Source organism: Sebastes fasciatus, chromosome 15 (genome assembly GCF_043250625.1).
Source record: "Sebastes fasciatus isolate fSebFas1 chromosome 15, fSebFas1.pri, whole genome shotgun sequence".
NCBI classification, from domain to species: Eukaryota; Metazoa; Chordata; class Actinopteri; order Perciformes; family Sebastidae; genus Sebastes; species Sebastes fasciatus.
Genome location: NC_133809.1, coordinates 18,625,528 through 18,647,723, shown reverse-complemented (window position 1 = coordinate 18,647,723; position 22,196 = coordinate 18,625,528). Strand labels below are relative to the sequence as shown.

General features: G+C 41.5%; 1 protein-coding gene across 10 annotated transcripts in view; it reads right to left on the bottom strand.

Annotated features, from left to right (window-relative positions):
- The window catches only part of esrrb (estrogen-related receptor beta), a 47,620-nt gene extending 25,657 nt beyond the window's left edge, over positions 1 to 21,963 (bottom strand). Inside the window, exons 1-4 of one of the 10 annotated variants that reach the window (XM_074661588.1) lie at positions 21,703 to 21,834; positions 18,131 to 18,167; positions 14,385 to 14,453; positions 3,668 to 4,077 (exon numbers count right to left, since the gene is read on the bottom strand). In XM_074661588.1, coding sequence (XP_074517689.1) covers positions 3,668 to 4,077; positions 14,385 to 14,453; positions 18,131 to 18,167; positions 21,703 to 21,715 — 529 coding nt within the window. In that variant the 5' untranslated portion in view covers positions 21,716 to 21,834. Of the gene's footprint in view, positions 1 to 3,667; positions 4,078 to 14,384; positions 14,454 to 18,130; positions 18,653 to 19,706; positions 19,975 to 21,702 lie in introns of those variants that run through there. The other 9 variants (XM_074661585.1, XM_074661586.1, XM_074661591.1 and 6 more) reach the window with 9 other exon arrangements.
- Between the last annotated feature and the right edge of the window lie 233 nt (positions 21,964 to 22,196).

Sequence of the window (22,196 nt, the reverse complement as noted above, 5' to 3'; positions counted from 1 at the left end):
TTTATTAACATACATTCATAGTGATAAGGGGAGAAAAATATTAAAGAAATGTTAATATTAAAGGCACAATCCATGACCCATAGAGAGGAACTTGCTACAACTATACTAAATTTAGCTGATTATAATATTTGATGTTTAAATGTTTGTTTTTATCAGTAACGTTTGGTACCACTAGGGTGTAAGAAGTATCGCGATATTATGTTTTGTGATACTGTATCGATTCTCAAAAACATTGTATTGATTTTTAATTAATAGTTTATGTGCAATACTTTAACTTTTTTACACACAGATTGTATGCATATGGTGGTGTGTTCTTTATACTATGACTATAAGTTAGATTTAAAAAATCACAATATATCGCCTTGCTTACAGTATCGCAATATATCACAATATATTGAATTCCCTGTATCATGATACGTATCGTATCGCCAGATTCTTGCTAATGCACAGCCCTAGTAACCACAGTGGTAATTTCAATTTGGTTCAGTCATCACTACAGTATGTCAATCATTTAATTTACACTATATGCAAAATATACCTTGTTAAATAAAATCACAATTATAGATATTTATGTTTATGCATGTTTCTTGTCTCATTTACCAAAATTTCCACCCGAGGGGTGATTAAACTATTTCTACCTGAATATAACTAAACAGATGGATGTAAACTAAACAGAAAATTAACTGGATTTAATGGACTTTGTGACTCTGAACAAAGAGATAAGTTGGTAAAGGAAAACATATGAATGGATGACTTTTCCCTATAATGTAGCATTACAGTCTCCTGAACAAAGTGTCACATGAAGTACTGATTTAATTGGTAATTTGTAGCTACAGTAGATTAAAACACTGACTTAAAGGGGGCGCACCTATTAAATGTTTTATAATAAGCTTGTCATTCAGAGATGATGTCTGACATCCTCCCTTGTAGAGTAATAGAACGGCCAGTTTCACTTTCAGAAATGAAGCATACTGGCGGGAACCCCTTTAACCCGAGGGCCATGCTCGGGTTTATCCGTCTTTAGAGAGGTTATGGTATGGTTACCAATAACATTACAGAGTGAAGGGAGAAGAAAAAGATTTCCCTCCTTCTTCTCTTGATAAGTATCTGTCTCAATCTATTTTATGGCTTTTCAGGACCCATGCCAGGGCACAGAGGGGAAAGTCAGGTCTTGTAAGTAAATTACAGTAAAATGGCAGGTATTTCTCATCAAAATCCAAACTGACTTTTACAGGCTTACTGTCAAGGTCTATTACTTCATATAAAAGGGGGCCACCGAGTTCAGTTGGTTTTCAAGCAATTTTACACTCGGGTTCAAAATGGGAAGAAAACACGGTTCAATAAGAGATTTATGTTTTTGATTGGTGGGGCACGTGAGGTGCAGGAGTGGCGGGATGATTAGGGAGCAATGAGAACGGGGGTATTTCTGGGATGGATGGAGATCTAGGTTGACAGTAATTTGGGCCTGGCCTTGACTAATGTAACTATCTCCACGTAAGAGTTCAAGGGGCTTTTCACTGGATGAATAGGTGAAGGGGAGATGGATTTTCCATCGGCTTTTGTTGAAAAGGTGAAGGAATCAGCCGGAGGAGGCCGGAACGGGAAGTAAAACAAAGATAGTGAGTGAATAAATGCCTAAATTATAACAAAATACTTTAAATGCAACTAAATTGAAAGATAATATATCTTAAAAAAACAACATGAAGAATTAGCTGCAGTATCAGCAGAAGTTACACAAGGTGAGCACAAGGTGATAAAGAAACTGTCATGTACATGGTTAACATTAACTTAGCATGTTATTTGCCCTAAGTGCTATAGAACAATGTGATAAAGGGCTGGAAAAGACAGCTCCTTTGTTTTCCTCTCATTAGAGAGGGCCGTCTCACACTCCACCCTTGACTGCCTCGTTATTCCTTTAATTAATCAGTTCTCATCAGCGGCCCCCTCTCATTCTTTCAAGGGCTCTACATCCCGCTATTTACCTCCTCCATTTTCCTCCAGCAATCCTGCATGTGTTTCTTTTATCATTTCGGAAAAGGCTTTCACCTCCCCCCAAAAAAAGTCCCTGCGTCCTCCTGCCTCCTCTCTGCCTGGGACCCCTGTCTGATTATTATGCCATTAAGCCTCTCCTCCTCTCCTCTGAAAGAGCAGCAGGGTCCCTCTCCAATCTAAAGAAGTCCTGGGTTTTTTTCCCCTCCTTTCCCTGAAATTACCCGGCGACGCGTGCCTGAGTTTCTAATTGGCATGCCCGTCCCTGGAGACGGCCCCCTCCCTTCTTCCTAATGAAAAGCCTCGGCCTTAATTACACTTTCCAAACGCTGATTGTTATTGACAAAACTCCTGTGGCTCGGACAAACGACGGCAGATTAGCTCCATTACAGGCAGCCCTCCAAGAAGAGAAAGAGAGGGATTTCAAATCGACAATGCAAAGTGAGGCAGGGGAAAAAAAAGAGGAGCTTTCAATTTTTTTTCCATGTACCTTCCTCTTAATTGTTTGGGCCATTGCTCCACTTAAGACGTCTCTTTCTTCCCCAATGCCTTTTTTCCTGTTCCATTGTGTTGCCGTCAGTGTACTTTTAGCGAGGGGACAAAAGCCCAGTTATGTTACTTGAGGAAAAAATGTTCATCTTTTGTCAATAGACAGGATTGCTGATGGCAGCATGGGTAAACAGGAGGATTTGGCCTAATGCTTTTGTTTGCCTGCAAAAGGTACATAGACTGTCTAAAGCTGATAGGGCTGTAAGGTCCAAAATCAACACCTAACAACCGCACAGACCGCCTGCAATCATTTGTTGATGAAAATTCACTGAATGCATTGGTTTAAATATCAAATTCTTCCACTCTTAATCATCTCATTTCACCATACGCCAATCGTTTGGCTCTTTGTACCTATTTTATCTACTTTTTTCCGCTGTATTTATTGCACTGCTAAGCCGGCAGAGCTTAGACCTGGGCAGCTGTGCCTGTTGTGCAGATTTTTTTTTTTTTCTAGGCTCAACAATATCTCCGTCTTCCTGATTAATCTGGAGCAGAGCGCACAGTTTCACAGTGGGGGGCCTTTCATTGCCTCTCTAATGAGTAGCTGTGATACATCATGCCTTGCAGATAGCCAATCGCACCCTAGTCCCCAAGCATGCACACATGCACGTAAACACAAAACAGGATGGGAATAATAAAGCAAGGCATCTGGGCAAACAGCCCCTTCACTCCACCAAATCTGACCTCTGAGTGATGATGTCATGTCCACCATACACCACCAACCACGACAGATGATGTCATCATACCTACACTTCTGTCACATGTCAAAATATTCTTCTGGTTTCTGATTTAAAAATGCAGTTATTTTTGATAATCAGTAAATAAGTTTGCGTGTTTTGTAATGTTATCCTGTAGTAGTTTTGGTGTTGTACAGTCTAATGGAATCAAAAACAAAGATTTTTTTATGGAGGTTGTTGGTCTCAGGAGGAAGAGAAAACATCGTTCACACTCCAGTGATTTTTTTTTTTAACATAGTGAATCGCTTGGACTGAGTATGTTTCAGTGTTGTTGTGAGGCCAAAGGTGTCTTGTATGGAGGGTGTTTTTATGTCTGGCGATGCAGCGACATGGGATGAAATAACTTGTGTTGAGTGTTTGTTAGGGGGGGGGAGGTGAGAGGAGAAAAATACCTTGTATTGTCCTTTTAAAAAAGGCTTTGCAGGCCTCACAAGAAGCCACCCCATAGTGATACCCCGAGGCTATATCTCCACAGACCAGGCACAGCCTCTTGGGGAGGGAGTTCAACATGTATTCGCACTTTATGGACGAGTCCTCCATGATGGTGCTGGAGCAGTCGTCGTAGCGCTTGCGGCAGGTGCCGGCCCCGAGCCCGCCGGGGGTGAACATGGGCGGAGAGTCCAGGCCGTTGGAGTGGCTGTTCATTGCGCTGACATAGCCGCCGCTGGCGTCTGAGTTGCCGCTGGGGCTGTGGTGGCTGACCGTGTCGATGACCGAGGAGGGACTGGACGGCTCCGTCTTGATGTAGGACCCGCAACTGGAGGGCAGGTGCCGGTCATCAGCGGCCATTCTATTCAGCAGCCTGAGGGATGGGGGGGAGACGGAGGGGGGAGGATGGGAGGAGAAGAGGAAGATGATTAGCAGAGGTCTTCAGAGGAGAGTAGAAATGAATCTCATCAACCAGTGGAGTGACATAAACAGCTAAATACTTGATTGACATAAAGTACAAAATATCATGATTCTGTGGTAATTCATGACAATTACAGAAACAAATGCTCTTTTCCTTTAACTAGACATTATGTTAACGTTTCTAGAGTTAATGAATCATACTGCTTAGATTCGATTGCTTATCTTTTCTAATGCTTTACAGTGAAATGATACATCTATCTGGATCGATATATCAATTCAATGATCAACGACATCATCAAATTTAAAATGAAAACTTTGATACATATCGTCATCTTTAGGATACGCCTTTATTTTGAAGGCTGAAGGCTTAATTGATAAAAACCATTTGCACTTAAACATGAGAAATGTGGCACTTTATAGTGAACAACAGGTCTATTTTCATTATTTTTATTAGAAAGAATAGTTTTTAATTTAAATGTCTTGAAGAGTGTAAAAATTGTCAAATCATAATTTAGTTGCTTTTTGTGTGTTGATATAAAAGTAAATGCTTGTGCTAAATATATATGAAATATGATATCAGCAAATATAGTATAATTGTCCAAAGAATCAATATAATATTGTAATCGTAATGAAATTTGTGATTTACACCCCCAAAAAAGACGCGTTTCTGAATATAACCGTGCAATTTCTGCATTTCTACAGATAGGTTTCATGTGGTCAAACAGTTATACATCTACTGTAGTAGCCAAATCACATTCAAACGTATGTACTATGGTCTTGTGTCTGATTGTTAAGTCTTTCCAATCTGTTCTCTCTATACCAGTATGTGTCCTAACCTTCCCTATAAACCAGTGAACCAGAGGGAGGATCCTAAGTGCTTCATTAGCCACACACCACGGCAGCTGAAAAAGCGCTCCAGTGTACAACTACACACAACTGCAGCACGCACGTCCACACACACACAGCCGCACACATGCCCAAAACAATACAAACACACAGAGAGAAAGAAAGAAAAGTGAAAGAGAGAGACAGGGAGGGATAGAGAGAGAGAGAGAGCACTCAAATAACTTAACACACAAGTGCACACACACACACACACACACACAGACAGACAGAGCACATTGAGTGTGGGGCATCTCCATAGTTTAGAGAGCTTGGACCTTGGCTTGTCTCCTTGAGTCAGCAGTCAACCAAAAGGAAACATGATGGCAAGATATTGACTTTTTCACTGTCTGCCTAATAACTGTATTTTGGAGTACATGCAATATGATGCTGTAACGTGTGCAGACTAAAGTGCAGCCTTTTGGCTGTGGCCACAAAATGCACTCTGAAGCCTTCCTCGCCCATATAAATCTATTTCAGTCTCGCTCTATAACCTTTAACTTGAAATTGCACTGGGAGAACAATGGGGAGGAAAAAAACTTAGCCTGGACATGTTTGACTCATTTTTCCAAGTGGAGTGAACTAAAGGGGAGGACTGCTGGAGGAGATGGATAACTCAATGTATTGGGGATGCAGTGTAGACGCGGTGACCTCCTAGGGTCAAGGCGAGGTCACACACTTACATACACACACACCCCTTTGCATTAGGTGCCACGGAAGGGGTGAAAGGTCACTTGCACTTGCCTGCATTAACAAAATTGAGCCTTGCATGGCTTATGCAAATTCAGACACAGGGGCTCGTAGTGAGTGGCAGCTAGACAGCCCGAAGTTGTGCCTTAGCACATTAGTTCCATTAGCATATTGCCAACTAATGGTAATGTTTACATATTTGACATGTCAGTTTACCATCAGCGCGGGGAGAGGGGGGGGGGGACGTTCCCTGCTGGGCTCTATCTGCCTGATTGGACGATAGCTGTCTGTCTCAGAGTGCTTGAGAGGAAACAGGAAGCGAGAGGTCTCCGCTGTGTCCCCTACCGGTCGGCCGGACCGCCTCTCGCTCTCCGAGGTTGATTTAATTGTGAGGGTGGGTGACGGAGGGGTTCAGGCCCAGGGGTCAGTGGGTCAACCTTATTTTCTCACCCTGGCTTCCTGGGCCCGTGGAGATGGGGGTCAGCGTGTCAAATTAAATCTCATTCCCAGGTTTCCCCTCCCTGCTGTCATGTATATTCATCGGAGCTCCAGGTGCCTACCACTTCTGGAAATTCACAAAAAGGTTAACTGCTAAAATAAATAATAAAAAAATGCCCCCTGTTAAAACCGTTGACCTTGTGGAATAAGCCCTTTGCCTGAGCACTCCTGGAATTCTTCTCGCAATATAAAGCCTTCACTGTATAAAACTGATACACAATATGCCGGAGAACATGCTGTACAGTTTTTCTTTTTAATTTAAACACTGAAAAAAAAATACATTTTAATACTACTGGTGGCAGTTATTCAGATTTGCTGTTTTAAATCCACTTGCACTCTTAAGTGTCCTTGCAGACAGAAAGTGAAAAAATGAATCCATTTCATGCCTTTCTAAAATAGAACTTGCCGCTCTTGATAATGAATGCAGATTGCATCCCCATAAATTAACGCGCGGCTCTGTGTTCATCTGCTTTATGTTCTCTGTTTCAGATGGATATGTGCACCTGTGCGATAGGGCACCTGCACTTGGCTTATTAAAGGCTATATATTAAAACGCGGGAGCACAAGATGGCTCCATTTAGCTTTTATTTCACAAATTCAGAGTAAGCTTAACCCCGGTTCAAAGGCCATCTTCAGGGTGACACTTAGCATAATTGCATAAGTGTCTTAACTGTTTCCCCTCCAGCTCAATGTGGTCATTTATAATAAATGTGCTGGCTAGAATCCCCTTAACTCATTCTGCTATGACACATTATACCACTGCTATGCTTATGTTTTTAACAAGCCTGCATATATTGATTAATGATACTGAGGGAATACTAACCACTTGAACCTGGCGTATTAATCAAATAGTCTAAAATATTTCTATAAATATTCGTAATCTCTAATGGGACAGGTCCAATTTAAATCTATAAATACCATTGTATGGGAAAATGAGTTATGAGCATTAAATAGTTTGACAGCAGCAATAGTTGTAATAAATAATTCAATATGTGGGGCAGGTGCTAATTAGCTTGTGTGCTACACAGACAGGAAAGGGTCTGCTGGACTCACTGAGACTTGATGCTGTAAAATCTATAGTTCTGTCTTCCTTCCTTCCTCAAGGTAAGAGCATTTCAAATTCTGCTGCCTGGCTGCCCAAAGGAACAACGCTCGTCTAAGATACAGTATCTCTCCCTCTCTCTTTTTCTCTCTCTGTTCCTCCTCCTTTTGTTCCCTTTGTACTGATCAAAATTCATGCTGAGTAGTGGGTTATGGGCTCGCAAACGCACACTGCGCAGTTTGGTTTTAATCTGATTCCACCTGGCCCTCCTAACAGCATTTCAGATCCCTAATATCATTCCACCGGTGCTGCTGTGACCAGGATTAGCTGGCCTAATGATCTGGCGGCTCGTCTCGCACTCTCTGTTCCTCGACTTCCGAGAGGAGCGCTCGCTCTCTCACGTCTCGACACTTCCCTCGCCTGCGAGCGAAAAAAAACTGTGAACGCTGGATGACACTGTCGTAAGAACGCAGAACATTCGGGATCTAATTGAGCCAATTTGTAAGTATTCCTGCTGAGAGCTTCCTGCTCACTTCAGGAGGATACTGACATCCTCCGCTGTTCTCTGGGTGACTCTCTCCCCGTTTCATGTGTAAATCACAAGAACAGTACAAAACACGTGCTAGAGGCTCGACTCAAACAGTGAGTATATTCCCGATGTCCTTTTCACTCTCAAGGCCACCAGATGCCAAAAACACCATTTTATAACATTTGCTAACCTCATCCCGGAGTGTCACATCCTTGCTACCTGATCAGACTGGGTAAGTGGAGGGGAAGGGGTGTGTGTTGTGATGGTGGGGGTTGACATCTGCAGGCAGGGTGATGGTGATATCAGATGCCCCGGTAGGGGCAGATCTGTCTGGAGGGCCCCAGGCGATGTGGCCTGATAAGCCACTGGCCCCAGAGTCAGCGCTGGTAGGACAAACTCAATTAGCTCCTGACAGACCTTCTCTCAGCCCGACTCAGCCTCCCCGCCACAGCAAGAGCCCACTGGCAGCTGCCACGCTGACCTCTCCTCCAGGGGCCACCGCCACCTTTTACCGCTCCAACACACAGCAAGGGATATCATTTTTTGGGAGAGCGGACATCGTGCCGCTGAATTTCTGCACAGCCCGACTAAAGTCGCAGAAATACAGGCTGTAGTGGTGTGTATGCCACCGAGGGTGCTCGCTGTGTGTTCTCGCAGGGCAAAATGGAAATGGGACTCAGGGAGGGGTCGGGGTGGCCCTTGGGAGGAAGGCCAGGGATGGAGATTCCAAAACACACTGAGTTGAAATATGGAGGACGCCTCTCTCTCTAACTGGCTCCAGGTTAATGACCATCAGGGGAATAAGGGGCCAAAATACTCTTGGGGCGATGTGTGTTTGTACCGACGTTGTGCTCATAGGTCTGAGTGTGTGTTTGTTTTGCAGACAGAATATGAACGATGGAAATATGGCAGGGAGGGGGGGGGCGGGTAGGGTGACGACTGTGGTTTGGTTGGAGGCAAGCCCGGCACTCCATAGGGACCCATTCTAATCTACGAGGGAGAGGCCCCTAATTTTGGAGTCTCTCATTCATTAGTCGTACTCTGGCAGAGAGAGGAGCGGGCGGAGGGGGTGGACCTGAAGGGAGGGGAGGGGCCTCTTTATTAACGGATATGCCAGACACTCAGGAGAAGCTGACAGAGATTTATGATGTGCAGATCTATGGAGGCAAACAAAAGGGAAGTGGAGGAGACAGAAAAACAGGAAAAGAGAAAGTAAGCGATACATGAGGGGAAGAGAGAGACGAGATAGAGAGAGAGAGCGGTGTTTATGGTACCAATGGAGAGCGAGGGCCCGGATCAATAGTCCGTAGGCTGGGGGCTCGTGCAGGGTTACCACTGGGGGGGGACCGTGCTGCTCTGCGGCCTGGGCAATTAAGTTTTTCAGTCTCCAGCAGAGGATTATATTTAGCTGCTCCACAGCGATGTCACTGTAGTCTTTATAAAGCTATGAGCTCACTCCACTACGACAACATGAGCCCCATGCTCCAGCGGCACCACAAGATAGCGCTGGCCAAGAAGCAGATCACATCTATCGATCCCCCCCTCTCGCTCCTTCCTGTTCTAGAGATGCTGCTGGCAGGAAAGAGAGGGCCTCTTGTGATACAGGCGCTGCTGTTTGTCTGACGTAAACTGTCTGGGCCGCACTGGGCAGATCTAGTTCTTATAAGGGGCTGAGTTCAGGATGTTGAGGGAGGCAAATGGCTAATGACAGAGCTACTGTCAGTGAGGGGGGGGAGGATGTGAGGGAGTCGTCTAAACTTCCCGCTGCGGAGAGCAAAGAGTTAATCGTCTTCCATTCAGACCCAGTAGGGGGAAGCTCCCTGCAGACTTGGACAGCTCATCATACTGTATGTAAAAAAGAAGTTCAGTGATAAGTCTAGTCTGAAGGCGCGCGGTACATTTGGGATCAAATTTCTAATTCTGCCTTTTCATTAGAAAAGATTAGTTTCCATTACACCCATTATGTGGCGTGGCCATGGTATAATTTAACAACATCAATTTACAATGGCTCGTGATAACTAGAAAAAGTAATTATAGTCCACTACTGGCAAAAAAAAATCATCCTTAAAAACACTTTCTAATTATCAACGTTGTGTATATTAAAAGAGTTCTTCCAAAGCTGGTGGCTGCTGGGTAATGACCTCAGACACACCCCGGTGTTGTGTGATACGTTACTGATACACTGGTGAAAATATCACAATACACTCTCTTGCATTCCTGAGGCATAGCTGGATCCTTCCTTTACAACATATGTTTGAACTCTAAAACTATTTTGCTTCATACCACTTCAGCTCTTTGTCCCTTTATGATAACATTAGGGATGCACCAATACCGATATTGGATCCGATATCGGTGACAATGGAGGTGATCTATTCAATTCTAAGTTTATTTACCATATATATTATAGACTGGAAATGTAATTGCTGTTTAAGTTTTGACCAATTTGTTGCTGCATTATCAAGGTTTCCACTTGAATTGTAATTCCTGTTAATTTTGAAGATTTTTTTACCAAGTTACTGGTGTACAATTTATTAATCTAATAATAAATAACAATTCAACAAATATATATCTACGTATTTATTGGTCACATTTTGTTTTACAAAGTTAAGAAAGTAATGTTTAAGTCAGGCCTGATGTTGTCTTACACATAAAAGAATGATCCCAGTCACCTCCACACAGTGAGGAATACAGCTTATTAATTAAACACTGGTATCGGATCGGTACTCGGTATCGGCCGATACCCAACGCCCAGGTATCACTATCAGTATCAGGACTGAAAAAGTCGGATCGGTGCACCCCTAGATAACATATAACTAAAAAAAACATTTTTTTTTACACATTGTTTCATCTTGTTTGACTATAAAACTCTAATACATAAAAATCTATACACTATATGTTTGATTTCTGCTTTTTGAGAAATTGTCCTGACATTTTAGTCGAACAGTCTGCTCTTCTCTTCAGTTACACAGATGCTCTGATGTATCGTAAATTAATAGTTTTATCACAGAATCGCCTGCATCATGATGCCATCATCAACATGTAATCAGCATATCATGACAGGATATCATCAGTTACCTCGGCCAGTCAGAAACAGTGTGATTTTCCTTGAATTTGCGTGTGTAATGTGATAATATCATTAATCAATAGAGTCAGATTAAAATATCAAAAAAGTAAAAAAGAAAAAACAGAATTTGGTAATGACCTGTCTAGACCAATATTGTAGGAATATGTCGTAAAAATTCTGTTTCATGCTACAAAAGCCCTTTTAAGGCTGGTTTTTGTTTAACTGCCATAAATTATGTGGAAAGCCAGCAGATATCAACCACAGCACACCTCTCACGTACTCTCAGTAGGGTTCCTTATGTAAAATAAAGAGAGGGGATTATAAAATATGAATGATGGAAACTTGAGCAAAAGATCTGATCCAAGAGACTGCTTCAGTTTATCGGAGAGGTGAAGGATATTCCTCATTGTGTCGCATGTTTTTTTGCAGTGTGTTTGTCACAAACAGAGAGAAATATTATTCTAAAGGGTTAAAGCTATTTAACACAGTCCAGTGTAAATCACAGGTTTAGACACAGTGACTGTGCGTACAGGAGGACGGAGGCATAGAGCCATGCATGAAATTACTTCATTAATCTTCTTCTGATAGGCCGTCCTTGTTTAGGGGGGGAACTCTACCTGCTTAAAACAAAGAGCCCGTTCCTGCCTGCATCATAAATTGTCCTCTTCATAAGAAGAAGAGACAAATACAAACACACGTGCACACACATACACACAAATATACAAGGCGAAATTAGCAGGTTTATCAGGATAATTTAAACGCAATCACATGTGTAAATGTTTGTACAGGTTCACAGTGTGTGATCACGGCACTTAGATTTAAATAACATGCGTAGTACAACGCAATCATCAGATTTAACTTCATTTCTCACATTTAAATTGTAGCACACAATTCAAACAATTCAAAATGATGCTGCTCAAAACACCATCGCTCCGACTGTCTGCCACAGCGGCAGACATCGTCATAGCAATAGCCTCTAGCTTTTTACAGGCTCATCTCTACCAGCTGCCACACATTCCCCATAAATAGTGCCGGTAATAAAAAGACGGGTGGGCCTAACTGATTTATACGGTGGTGTCCACCACCACCACACCATTCAGGAATAATTAAACTTTGGGGATATTTTCTGAATTAATGCGTCTCCTTCAGGGGGCAATCTAAACATACATTTCAGCATTCACCACGTCTGGTGTCAGCGGATGGACTGGGAGGGAGGGAGGGACTCTCCAAGTGGCAGGTACAACAACCAGCCACTCAATGTGACCATTCGATTGCACTCAGCGCTGCAGGGTTGGTCTCATAAGGAGGCGTTTTAATGTGACCAACAGGAAAATACACACATAAGCAAGCACATCATTTGAAGGCAGGCGAGCAAGCAGGAACACACACACACACACACACACACACACACACACACACACACACACACACACACACACCCACAGTTTTACACTAACAAATCTGTCAGTTATCAGATGAAATGATTGCGTTACAAGAGCGAAGTTGTAAACAAGAGGTTTTATGAGACATGAGACAAACAAAGTTATCCTGTAATGAATAACGTTTTGCGTCAGAACCGAGCCTGATAATCTGATTTAAACTGAGATGGAAACACCATCAGTTTTAACAAATAATTTAAATAATGGGTCATCTTTCAAAAGACTAAAAAAGAAAAAATAAGGGTATAAAGTAAGAATACATGTGGGTTCATGTTATATAAAATCTATTTTGTTTAGTTTTGAAGACCATCCAGTTCTGATTTCTAGGAATGTAATACATAATTTAATGTTTGAGTCATGAAAATTCCAATATACGTTTTTTTTGTGTTATTTCTGTAATATGAGTAATGCATATTTGACACGGGTCAAGAGAATCAAATACGTCAATAGAAATTCCTGTTGAGCACAGAGAAACTAGGCCTATAGTGGCTGGCTCTTTGCACACTGCCATGTTAATGGCTGGTTATTGGTCACATCTACTTCCCTCGGGCAAACCAGGGATGAGTGATAGTAGTACTCTCTCTCTCTCTCTCTCTCTCTCTCTCTCTCTCTGGAAGACACACCCATAACATACTGTCGCTACTAGAGGTGTGCACACTGCATTTTAATTTAACAGTTTTCAACAGTTGACGATGCCGTGCTACACTGTTTCCCTTCTAAACTGCAGACGTTTTAACACGAGCCTGAAACATTGAATCACAGCTTTTCCAAAGAGGGATGAGTAAAAAAACAAAGTGCTGTAATGGGTGCACGTCTCACCCCAGCCGTGTAGAGGAGACTTGGTGAAGCTGTCAGTGGGAATCAGAGCTGCTACGGTGACGGACGGTTTCAATATTGATTTCATAAATAAACAAAGCTAACCATCGATCCTAATGTTATTTTGCATTTCAATTACTGCTCCGAAACATAACCTTCAAACAACTGGCCGCTCAATACCAATAGCCTTCGCTGATAAACACCCATACAGTTACCCACCTTACATCACATCTTCTTACCAAGTGTGAATTAGTGGACCTAGAATTTCTCCTCCACCACTACATTTAGGACGGAGGGGTTGAAAAGTATTCGTATCTATCACACTATTGCCGTAAGAAACATGGCAGACTTGGCAAACAGAAAACTTCAGTTTGATGTTTTCTTGTAACTAACTCTACTGTTTTCACTATTTTATCAAATGTATTACTAAAATAATATATTTTCTTGACTCAGTTATTTTTCTAAACTTCTGTGTTTTAGATGGCGTGTGTCTGTGTGTGCATACATGCATGTGTGTGTAAATGAAGAGGAGCCCTTCAGTTGGAGCAACAGGAAGAAGTGCTGACGCACCGTGTCAGTGATAGCACTCTGCTGCCACAAGGGCATGAGAGCCCCACGTAGGCTAGCATTATCCTTCTAGACTAATGGACCTAGTTATTTTTAAACAGATTCTCACACTGCGGTGGAGGTGTCCAAGGTTACCATGGATGAGGAATCAGGAGGGACGCGTGCGGTGACGGTCGGTGGTTTCTGTGCGGGTGGATGTTGTGAAATAGCCAAAGAGGCACGGTGGCTAATCACCGAGAGGTGTCGGATGGGGTCTCAAGAGAGCACATGTTCCAACTTCCAAAATTGACCAATAATATAATTTTAAACTTTCTGCAAACTTTCTGTTAATGTATGTGACGTTATGAAAAGAAAAAGTTCACTTTATGCAGATATTTGTGCACGATATTAAATAGAAGAGGTCATATTTAAGAACAGAACAAGTCTGGATATTGTTGCTTTTCTTACTCTTATTTTGGTAATTAATGGCCTACGGAACAGAGCACCTAAAGCTGACGTAGAACTTCTACAAATAAATGAGTGAATTTGCTGCTTAACAGCCAGTCAAAGCATTAACAATATGAACCCGAAAGCATCTGAAGCTACAGAACAGTGAACATCCAGAGTGTGTCAATATACTCTGCATCCCCATTTGGCCTGGAGAGGGACAACATGCTCCACCCTCCCCACCCCCACCCCCCGCTCAGCCTGAGCTGAGTGACATATTTACAGTGAAAGTAATGATACTAGATACCAGAAATGAGAGGGCTCCAGCGTGGCCAGTGGATTCAGGAATCTCTCTAATGAATTGGACAACAAAGCCCTGTTGGTACAAGGAAGAAGTATTTAGAATTGGGTGACAAACTGAATTTTTAAAACATTAGGCTTTCTTTTAAAAAGGCACATATCCCAACACAAGCTCTGGGAGATGAGGAGGGTGGGAGTGGGACAGGTGGGTCGGCTGGTCAGCTACAGGGGCCACCAGCTCCTGGCTCATAGCGGGGTGGCCGTTCTCGGCCAGGAGCCTCTTCTGGTAATGTATTCTGAAACCAAATTACCGTAAGCTGATCCCATCTGGATAGTGTCTGTGCACGGCTGCTTTGGTTACCCACCACTGCCTCTAGCCTGCGATAGCATCTCCATGAAGACAGCAAAAATCTGATTAACCCAATAACAATGAAACACTTGGTCAAAGAGCAAAGAGCTTTTAACTTAAGATACACTAATGCAATTCCCTCGCCTTGTTTTCTGAAACCTAATAAGAATCAAGCAGACGGACTGCTGGAGACGGCTGTTTGCAGGCTCTAATGCAGCAAGCTGGGAATGAAGTCAAATGAATTGAAATCTAATTCATCATTGTGTGCTAACTTCTTTCTGCTCCTCTAAAAAATACATTAAAAAGCTCTTATTTCATGAAGGGGAAATTGGATAGTCTAGTTAGTTTATAGCAGTGGCTCTGCCAGGGCTTAAGGAAAGCGAGGGTGTTGATGGAACATTTAGAAGCAGAAAGAAGTCACATCTCAATCCGCTGCCGCTCAGACCGCGTGGGTTTTCTGAGGAACTCAAACTGACAATCCTCAGCATTGGCTGACTTCTGAGTGGCGCGAACCGCCGCTGCAATACAAGATCAACAATACGCCTGTCAGACTCGTACAGTAACACGTCTCGTCTCTCTGCGTGAGCCAAGAGATATTTAGACTCAAACAAGTCAAGCAAAAGTAGATAACAGGTGGAGTGTGACGATGTACATACCAGAGAAAAACACACATCATAGAGAATTAAACTTTCAGTTAAAACCTGTGTTATCAAAATACACAATGCATGCGGTCACATTTCTAAATATCGCCAACGTGCAAAGAGACGAGAGGAGCGTGTCTCACTCTATTCTGAAAGCAAAACTCTGTTTCCATCTGTGGTGGCGATGCCCTCGGGTAGATCTATAGAGTATAGTACTACAGTGATTCCACAACAGTGCTGTGCTAATTACATGGAGCACATACGTCCCACTAATCCTCTCAGCCAAGCATCACGGACACATCCAGCCCACAGTGAGGGGCTGCAAATACCGCTGTACAATTAGCAGAGGAGAGCCACTGCTGGACCAACATGGACAGCACACTCAGGCCAAAGCTGGAGACAGCCCACAAATAACTAACTAGACATGTAATCAGTAAAATATTAATTTACTATCATCATTTCAAGTTATTGTGAGAGTTTTTTAGCTTAGGAGTTAGAAAATAATATTATTACATCCACATTTGATCACAAAAAAATTCTAAACATGTGTACAGTAAGTCACCGAAGTTATTTATACGTCAAACACCTGTTCAACAACTCAGCTTTGAAAGAGCAAATGCTCTTTTCACCGTTATTTTAAATGTATCCACGATAATCATCGAATATTATGAACATGGCACACAGAAATGCAGCTGTTTTCTTGTGTGGAGTGTCATTAAATATTAATCAGTATTTTCTTTTATTATATACACAAATCAGTGCACACCATCACTAAATCTCTCATAATATGTCAACATGTAACTGTAATGTTTTGGGGGGAAAAAAACAAATTAACAGATATAAACATTAATTACTGAAACATATTTTTGCATGTACAATTTTAGGAACGAATTATTTAACATTTGATAAATTGACTAACATTTAAGAGTAAAAGCAAAAGCAAAAATGCATTTCTGAATTTTGTTAGATTAGTTGAAAATCTGAAAACATTTTTTTTAACAAATGATTTCCAACATAATTGAACATGTTTTTTTATGTGTAATGTTTCTCCTTGGTGCAATGAATATGATTCAAAGTGTGTTGGAAAGTGCATTTGTAGGGAAAATAATTTTAAAATGAAAATGTCTCTTCACACTTAAGAATAATTATATGTTAAAATTATAAATATACATATATGAAGGGGTGGTGTAAATATCTGCTTAAAAACTAAATATTAATTATAGTAGTTTTGCCTTCCAATTTAGGGAATACTTCTCAGGGAATACTACCATCAAAAATATAAATACACTTGAACATATAACACCTGACTCTGTGACTGTTTGTCTGCTGTTTGTGTCATTTTGTATTAAGTTGCATCAGAGAGAGAAGTGAACTTGTATAATCCATTTTAGAGGAAAAACAAAGGGGATTATTGCACAAATATCTAAGATATTAATGTGTCTTCTAGAAAAACTTTTAGAATTTTCAGTGATTTAATTAAAGAATATCTGTAAACAAATGGGCCACGTAAAGAAATACACACTAACAACATTCAGCTGTCTAACATTACACTCCATTATTTTCTCTTAAGTATTTTCACAGCACTTACTGCTTTTAAATCTAATGAATTAAAAAAAAGTCCTCAATTATGATAGCATTAAAAAATGTTCAGTACATGAAAAGATCAGTTACAAGATGATAACAATTTTAACTGGAACGTTCTGGACATTTTTACAAGAAACAAAATAAAAATTGTCGAAATGCAGTTATCAAGCAACTGTAACAGGTAATTGAAATCATCTGATTGGTCTTCCACAAATCACCAATTTTGCATACAAACTACTTTATCAATAATATCTATTGAACATTTTATATAATATATAATATAATAAAGATTTATATAAAAATGATCTGTATTTTAACAAATCTTTACACAAGCCCAAAGTTTTAGTGTGTTTTTCATACATTAACATGGAAGTAAATACATTCATATTTGTACCATAAAACTGTTTCCAATAAAAATTAAAACAAGAAATAAAATTTCCACAATTCAAGATTTATTTAGTATGAAATGTAAGCTATCGATGGATTTATAAAGTTAAAGTATGCTGTGAGCTCAGACTGTCCCAGTGAGACAGCAGTTCGCCTCGTGTTGCCGCTGGCTGGGACAGACCTACACGCTCCTTTTATTCGCCCTTCTCTAGCTACAAATATTACACTGTGTAATTTATCCTTTTCAATTCCACGGATGCACGTTAATCTCATCTCCTCAAAATGTTATTCTCCCTGGGCGGCCCGATCGAGGAACAAAGCCATCAGCAAACAACCTCCTAACCCAACTGGACAGGTACCCCAAATTCTTTAGGAAAAGAAAAAAAGAAATACACACTTTGCGGAGGGGCACGCTAAATCAATCAGCCATGCTCTGAAAGAAAAATTTAAAAAGACTGGCATACTCACACAATAAATCTCATGCACACACATACACAATTGCACCTGCCCTGTTGCTCTATACTGTCAAGTCCTGCATGATTTAAGAGCCCTTAAAACAATGAACAAGAGAAAGTGCATTTTTTTTAAGAGTGTGAGAGAAGCCAGGAAAAGTACATCAAAAACAAGAAAAAGTTCAGCGCCTAGACTGGAAGGGTTCAGGAAACAAAACTAGAGCAGGCACAGTTTAAAAAATAAATAAATAAAAGAATGAGAGGAAGACAGCAAAGAGATAAAAGTGCATCACAACAGAGGGGTTAAAACAGTGAAAGAAGGAAAACAAGGTGCACCTACTGGTTATGATAGCTGAGAGGGTCTGGAAGACAAAGTTCTGAAATGTCCATCAGTCCAGTTTTAGCATTCCAGGAATGAGAGGAAGAGGAAAGAGGAAACAATTGAGACCCGCTTCTTCCCCAAATGATGGCAGAGAGCACCCTCAGAGACACCGCTGCCGAACGCCCCCTCCAGCAACCGCTCCCCCCAGCCTGCACAGGTATGTTGGACTGGCGTGTGTGTGCGTGAGCATGTGTGTTGTGTAATATGTATGTATATATCTATGTGCTGGAGAGAGAGTGTGTCTGAGTGTATGGAAGTGAAAGTGTGTATGTCAGAGAGAGAGAGAGGGAGTGAAGGGGGGAGGGACAGATAGACAGAGGAGGTAAAGGGGGGTGAGACAGAGAGAGAGAAGCGCAGGCAGCAGCAGGATGAGCGCTAAGATGGAGAGAGCATGAGAGCGCGAGCGAGGGGAATGACTCTTTCCATGGTCGGGATAGGGCTCTTTAAGACTCAAGGGCTTGATGAATATGGAACAGCTGCTGTTGGCTGGCTCCGAGGGGCAGGACTTAAAGCGACAGAGGGGCCGGCGGAGCAGCGGGGAGGAGGGATCCAAACGCTCGCTCGCACAGATACAACACACACACACACACACACACACGGCTCACACACACACACACACACACACACACACACACACAAAACAACCTATCACATGAGACGCAACCAGGAGAACACACAAAGTTTCCATCTCAATTCAATAAAAAAGAGTTATGATATTCTGGATGCTCAAAACTCGCATTGAAACATAAAAAGAGATAATAAATAAAAGTAGGAGATTGTAATTTGTGAAAAATAAAAAAAAAAATCTTTCTGTATTGACTTGTTGAAAAAGCAACATATATTGTATTTAGTAGTAAAGTGGCTCTACATTTTTATTAACATTTTTGTAATTTATATTTGATGGATTTGTTAAAGAAAAACATCTTGTTTATGCTCACATTAATATGCATTGCAATGATATCAAACAAAGCCAAAGCAAAAATCATCTCACACGACATCCAACTTTACCAAGCAGCTGACATTTCAGAACTTGATGGACAATGTAAAAACTTACTGTAATCTACTCTGAGCATTTTTAAGATATCAAAATGTAGCCTGCACTATTATAAAACACATAATAAAGTCAAATCTGACACCAGCCTAAGCCACTCTATAGGAGCTCCAGCAAGCAGCCGAGTGCATCCGCAGCACTTCACTTTCAAAAAGCAATAGCTTTCAAACCACTAAGGACAGTAAATGTATTTATTGAGCTGTGTCGCGAGCTCCATTTGCCGGGTGTTACATGTGAGGTACCATTGTGAACCTTTCACCACCTGTGAGAGATGATCTCGAGCCATAACTCATATTCTGGGAGCCCATCAGCTTCTAACGCAGCGGAAAATCCAGCTCTGTCTTCTCTAACCCCGGCTTTAGAAGCGCCTGTGTTTTCACTGTTGATCAAGCTCAGTAAGAATGCCGAGAATGCAGATAGCATTTCACAGTCGGTGAGGGTCTCCGTGTTACTGTATCCCCACATTATAAGAACGGAGCTTACCATGGCATCTTATTGGAGAAACGAGCGGTCCGACAACAGCTCACACTTGGCAGAGAGACTTCTCAGAAACTCACAAGGTGCCTGACAACGTCTTCAGTAAAAACAAGAGTGAGGAGGAGTCGAGGTCTACCAGCACATTCATGCACAAAGGTGTGTTAGGTCGCTCTGCTGCTGCTGCTCTGTTTTTTTCTCTGCTGAACAGGAACAGCATAACCCTTGGAGAGGAATCCAGTTCCATTCATCGGCTCACGTTTCTATAATCAATGCAAAAACATCACGCAATCCCTATTGATCATCACAGGCCTATTGATGTGCAGCAAGAGTGCCTCCACAGTGGCACGGATCACACAGCATCTGCTCTCTTTTTGTGACAAAAACAAATGACTAAATAAATGAAAATCCAATTAAGATTAATGCCAAATCAAACACCTGTCAGTTTAATTCCTTAAAGAGGAATAAAATCACCATCAAACACAGTTCTCGTACTTCAATAAGACACTGCACAAAATGTGGGATGAAGAAAACCCCTCATAAGGCACAACAAGACACTAAGCATAGTGTATATTATACTTCCATTATTGAGCTATTTATTCAAGTTGTGGCACTCCAATCTATCTCATTTGGGATTTAAAAATATTTTTACATATATCATAGCTTAGTTAAAGAAAACAAAAGTGTCAAAACGTCCTTCATTTTGAGTCAAATCACTGCACAAATCACAACATAATTCTCGTGACACAAACAGCTGATCCAGCATGATTTAAGTCAGCGGACTTAGTTACTACTCAACAGAGAATCACAAGAGGTGGTCCTTTCTCATGACAGACTGCAATATTATCCCGGTATCTATAGCCCGTGTACCGTCTTTCATGTTGATAAACGCCTTGACTTGATAAATGACATTTCTGCATATTTCCCTCTGGCCTCCCAAGGCTTTTCGACTGACACCACACAGACTTTTGTCACGCAGGCGTGAGCTATGAAAGCCCTGCTGCTGCTATCGCTGCTCCTTATCAGCTCTGTTATGAAAAAAAAATCACGGCATGTGACAGTTGATTTGACAGGAAGGGATCTGATACAAGTAAAGAATAGAGCTGCACTTGGCAAACACTCGATCACACCTGGCATGACAAAGTTAGTGGAGTATGACAACGGGGAGCAGGGCTCAGTTGATTATCTGACATGATTATTTCTTTTTTTTTTGTTTTTTGTTTTAATGATTTTTTTTATTTTTTATTGTGGCATCAGACTTATCTGCATTTATTCACTCTGTGTGTCTGTTTGTTTACATTTACTGTGTGGGTGGTGCAATAAAAAAACAGTAAATTAACATGTCAAAGAAGAAAACAGTGAGTAAACCTTACTTTGTATGTCACATTAGCAAAGTAAAGTAACTTGTCTGAAAACTTAGACATACTAATGTTAGTTACTTTACACAGTGCTGAAGTTAAACTCGCACCTTTACAGAGCAAAATGAATCATCATCATGGCCTGATAATGTTGCTTTAATCAACTCTCTATAAGTGACAAGTCAATTTGATATAAAATCCCATTAAGTCTGGTGATGTAAACAAAGTTTGGCCTTGAGAGACAGATCACACAACAACCTATACTGTAGCATCCTCAAGTTAAAACTACACAAAGCAAATAAATCAGTTTGTGTTTTTTTTGCATTTAACAGTTTCACCCAGAGAATTTCTCTGTAAATAAATAAACAGACAGCTGGGCCTTGTAAAAGTCTGCCATATTTAACCTGTTCATGCATACAGTAATGGTCCAATCGATAAGGTAATTCAGTCACTATATTCCCAGAGGAAACGGGTACAGTGTAGCGCGCACAGTGCATGCCTCAATTAGAGCTAAACCGCGTGCACACTGATGTCATCTACAGCAGCTACAGGTGCGTCAAAGCTCCATTTAAAAAAAAAATAGCATAAAAAAAACATGTTTAAATGAGAAAAACACGAGGTTGATGAATGTATAGTGTATATCTTACTCGGACAAGTCATGGCACATCCGCGGCTGGTGTGGAGTCTCCAGGTTGTAGTGGTGCTGGTTGGTGGTGGTGTTGTAGTGGTGCTGGTGTGTCTCTGTGCGTCTATGCGTCTGAGCGCGCAGCCAACACATGCAACTCCTCCTCCGGAGCGCGCCCTGTGGATAAACCGAGCAGCTCCACCGGCAGCAGGAGCCGGTGAGAGGGGTCAAACGGGATTCAAGGAAGGAGGAAATGTTTGTCTCGTGACTGCAAACTCCTACGTTGTGTTTCAGGTGGAAAAAATACCGCAGAACATATTTATTAATCGACCGATATTATTTTTTTTATCTAACTGCGTCATAAATAGGCATCCCAGCCAGTAAGGAAAGTCACTCAGTAGCTGTCATTTGTCAAGCAGAGTAGAGTAGCTTCTTCTATGTGCAGCTGTTTGAAGTGTGTTGAGTTCTGTCTCTCGAGGTGACATTCTCACCTGAGAAAAACTGCAGGTGAAAAAC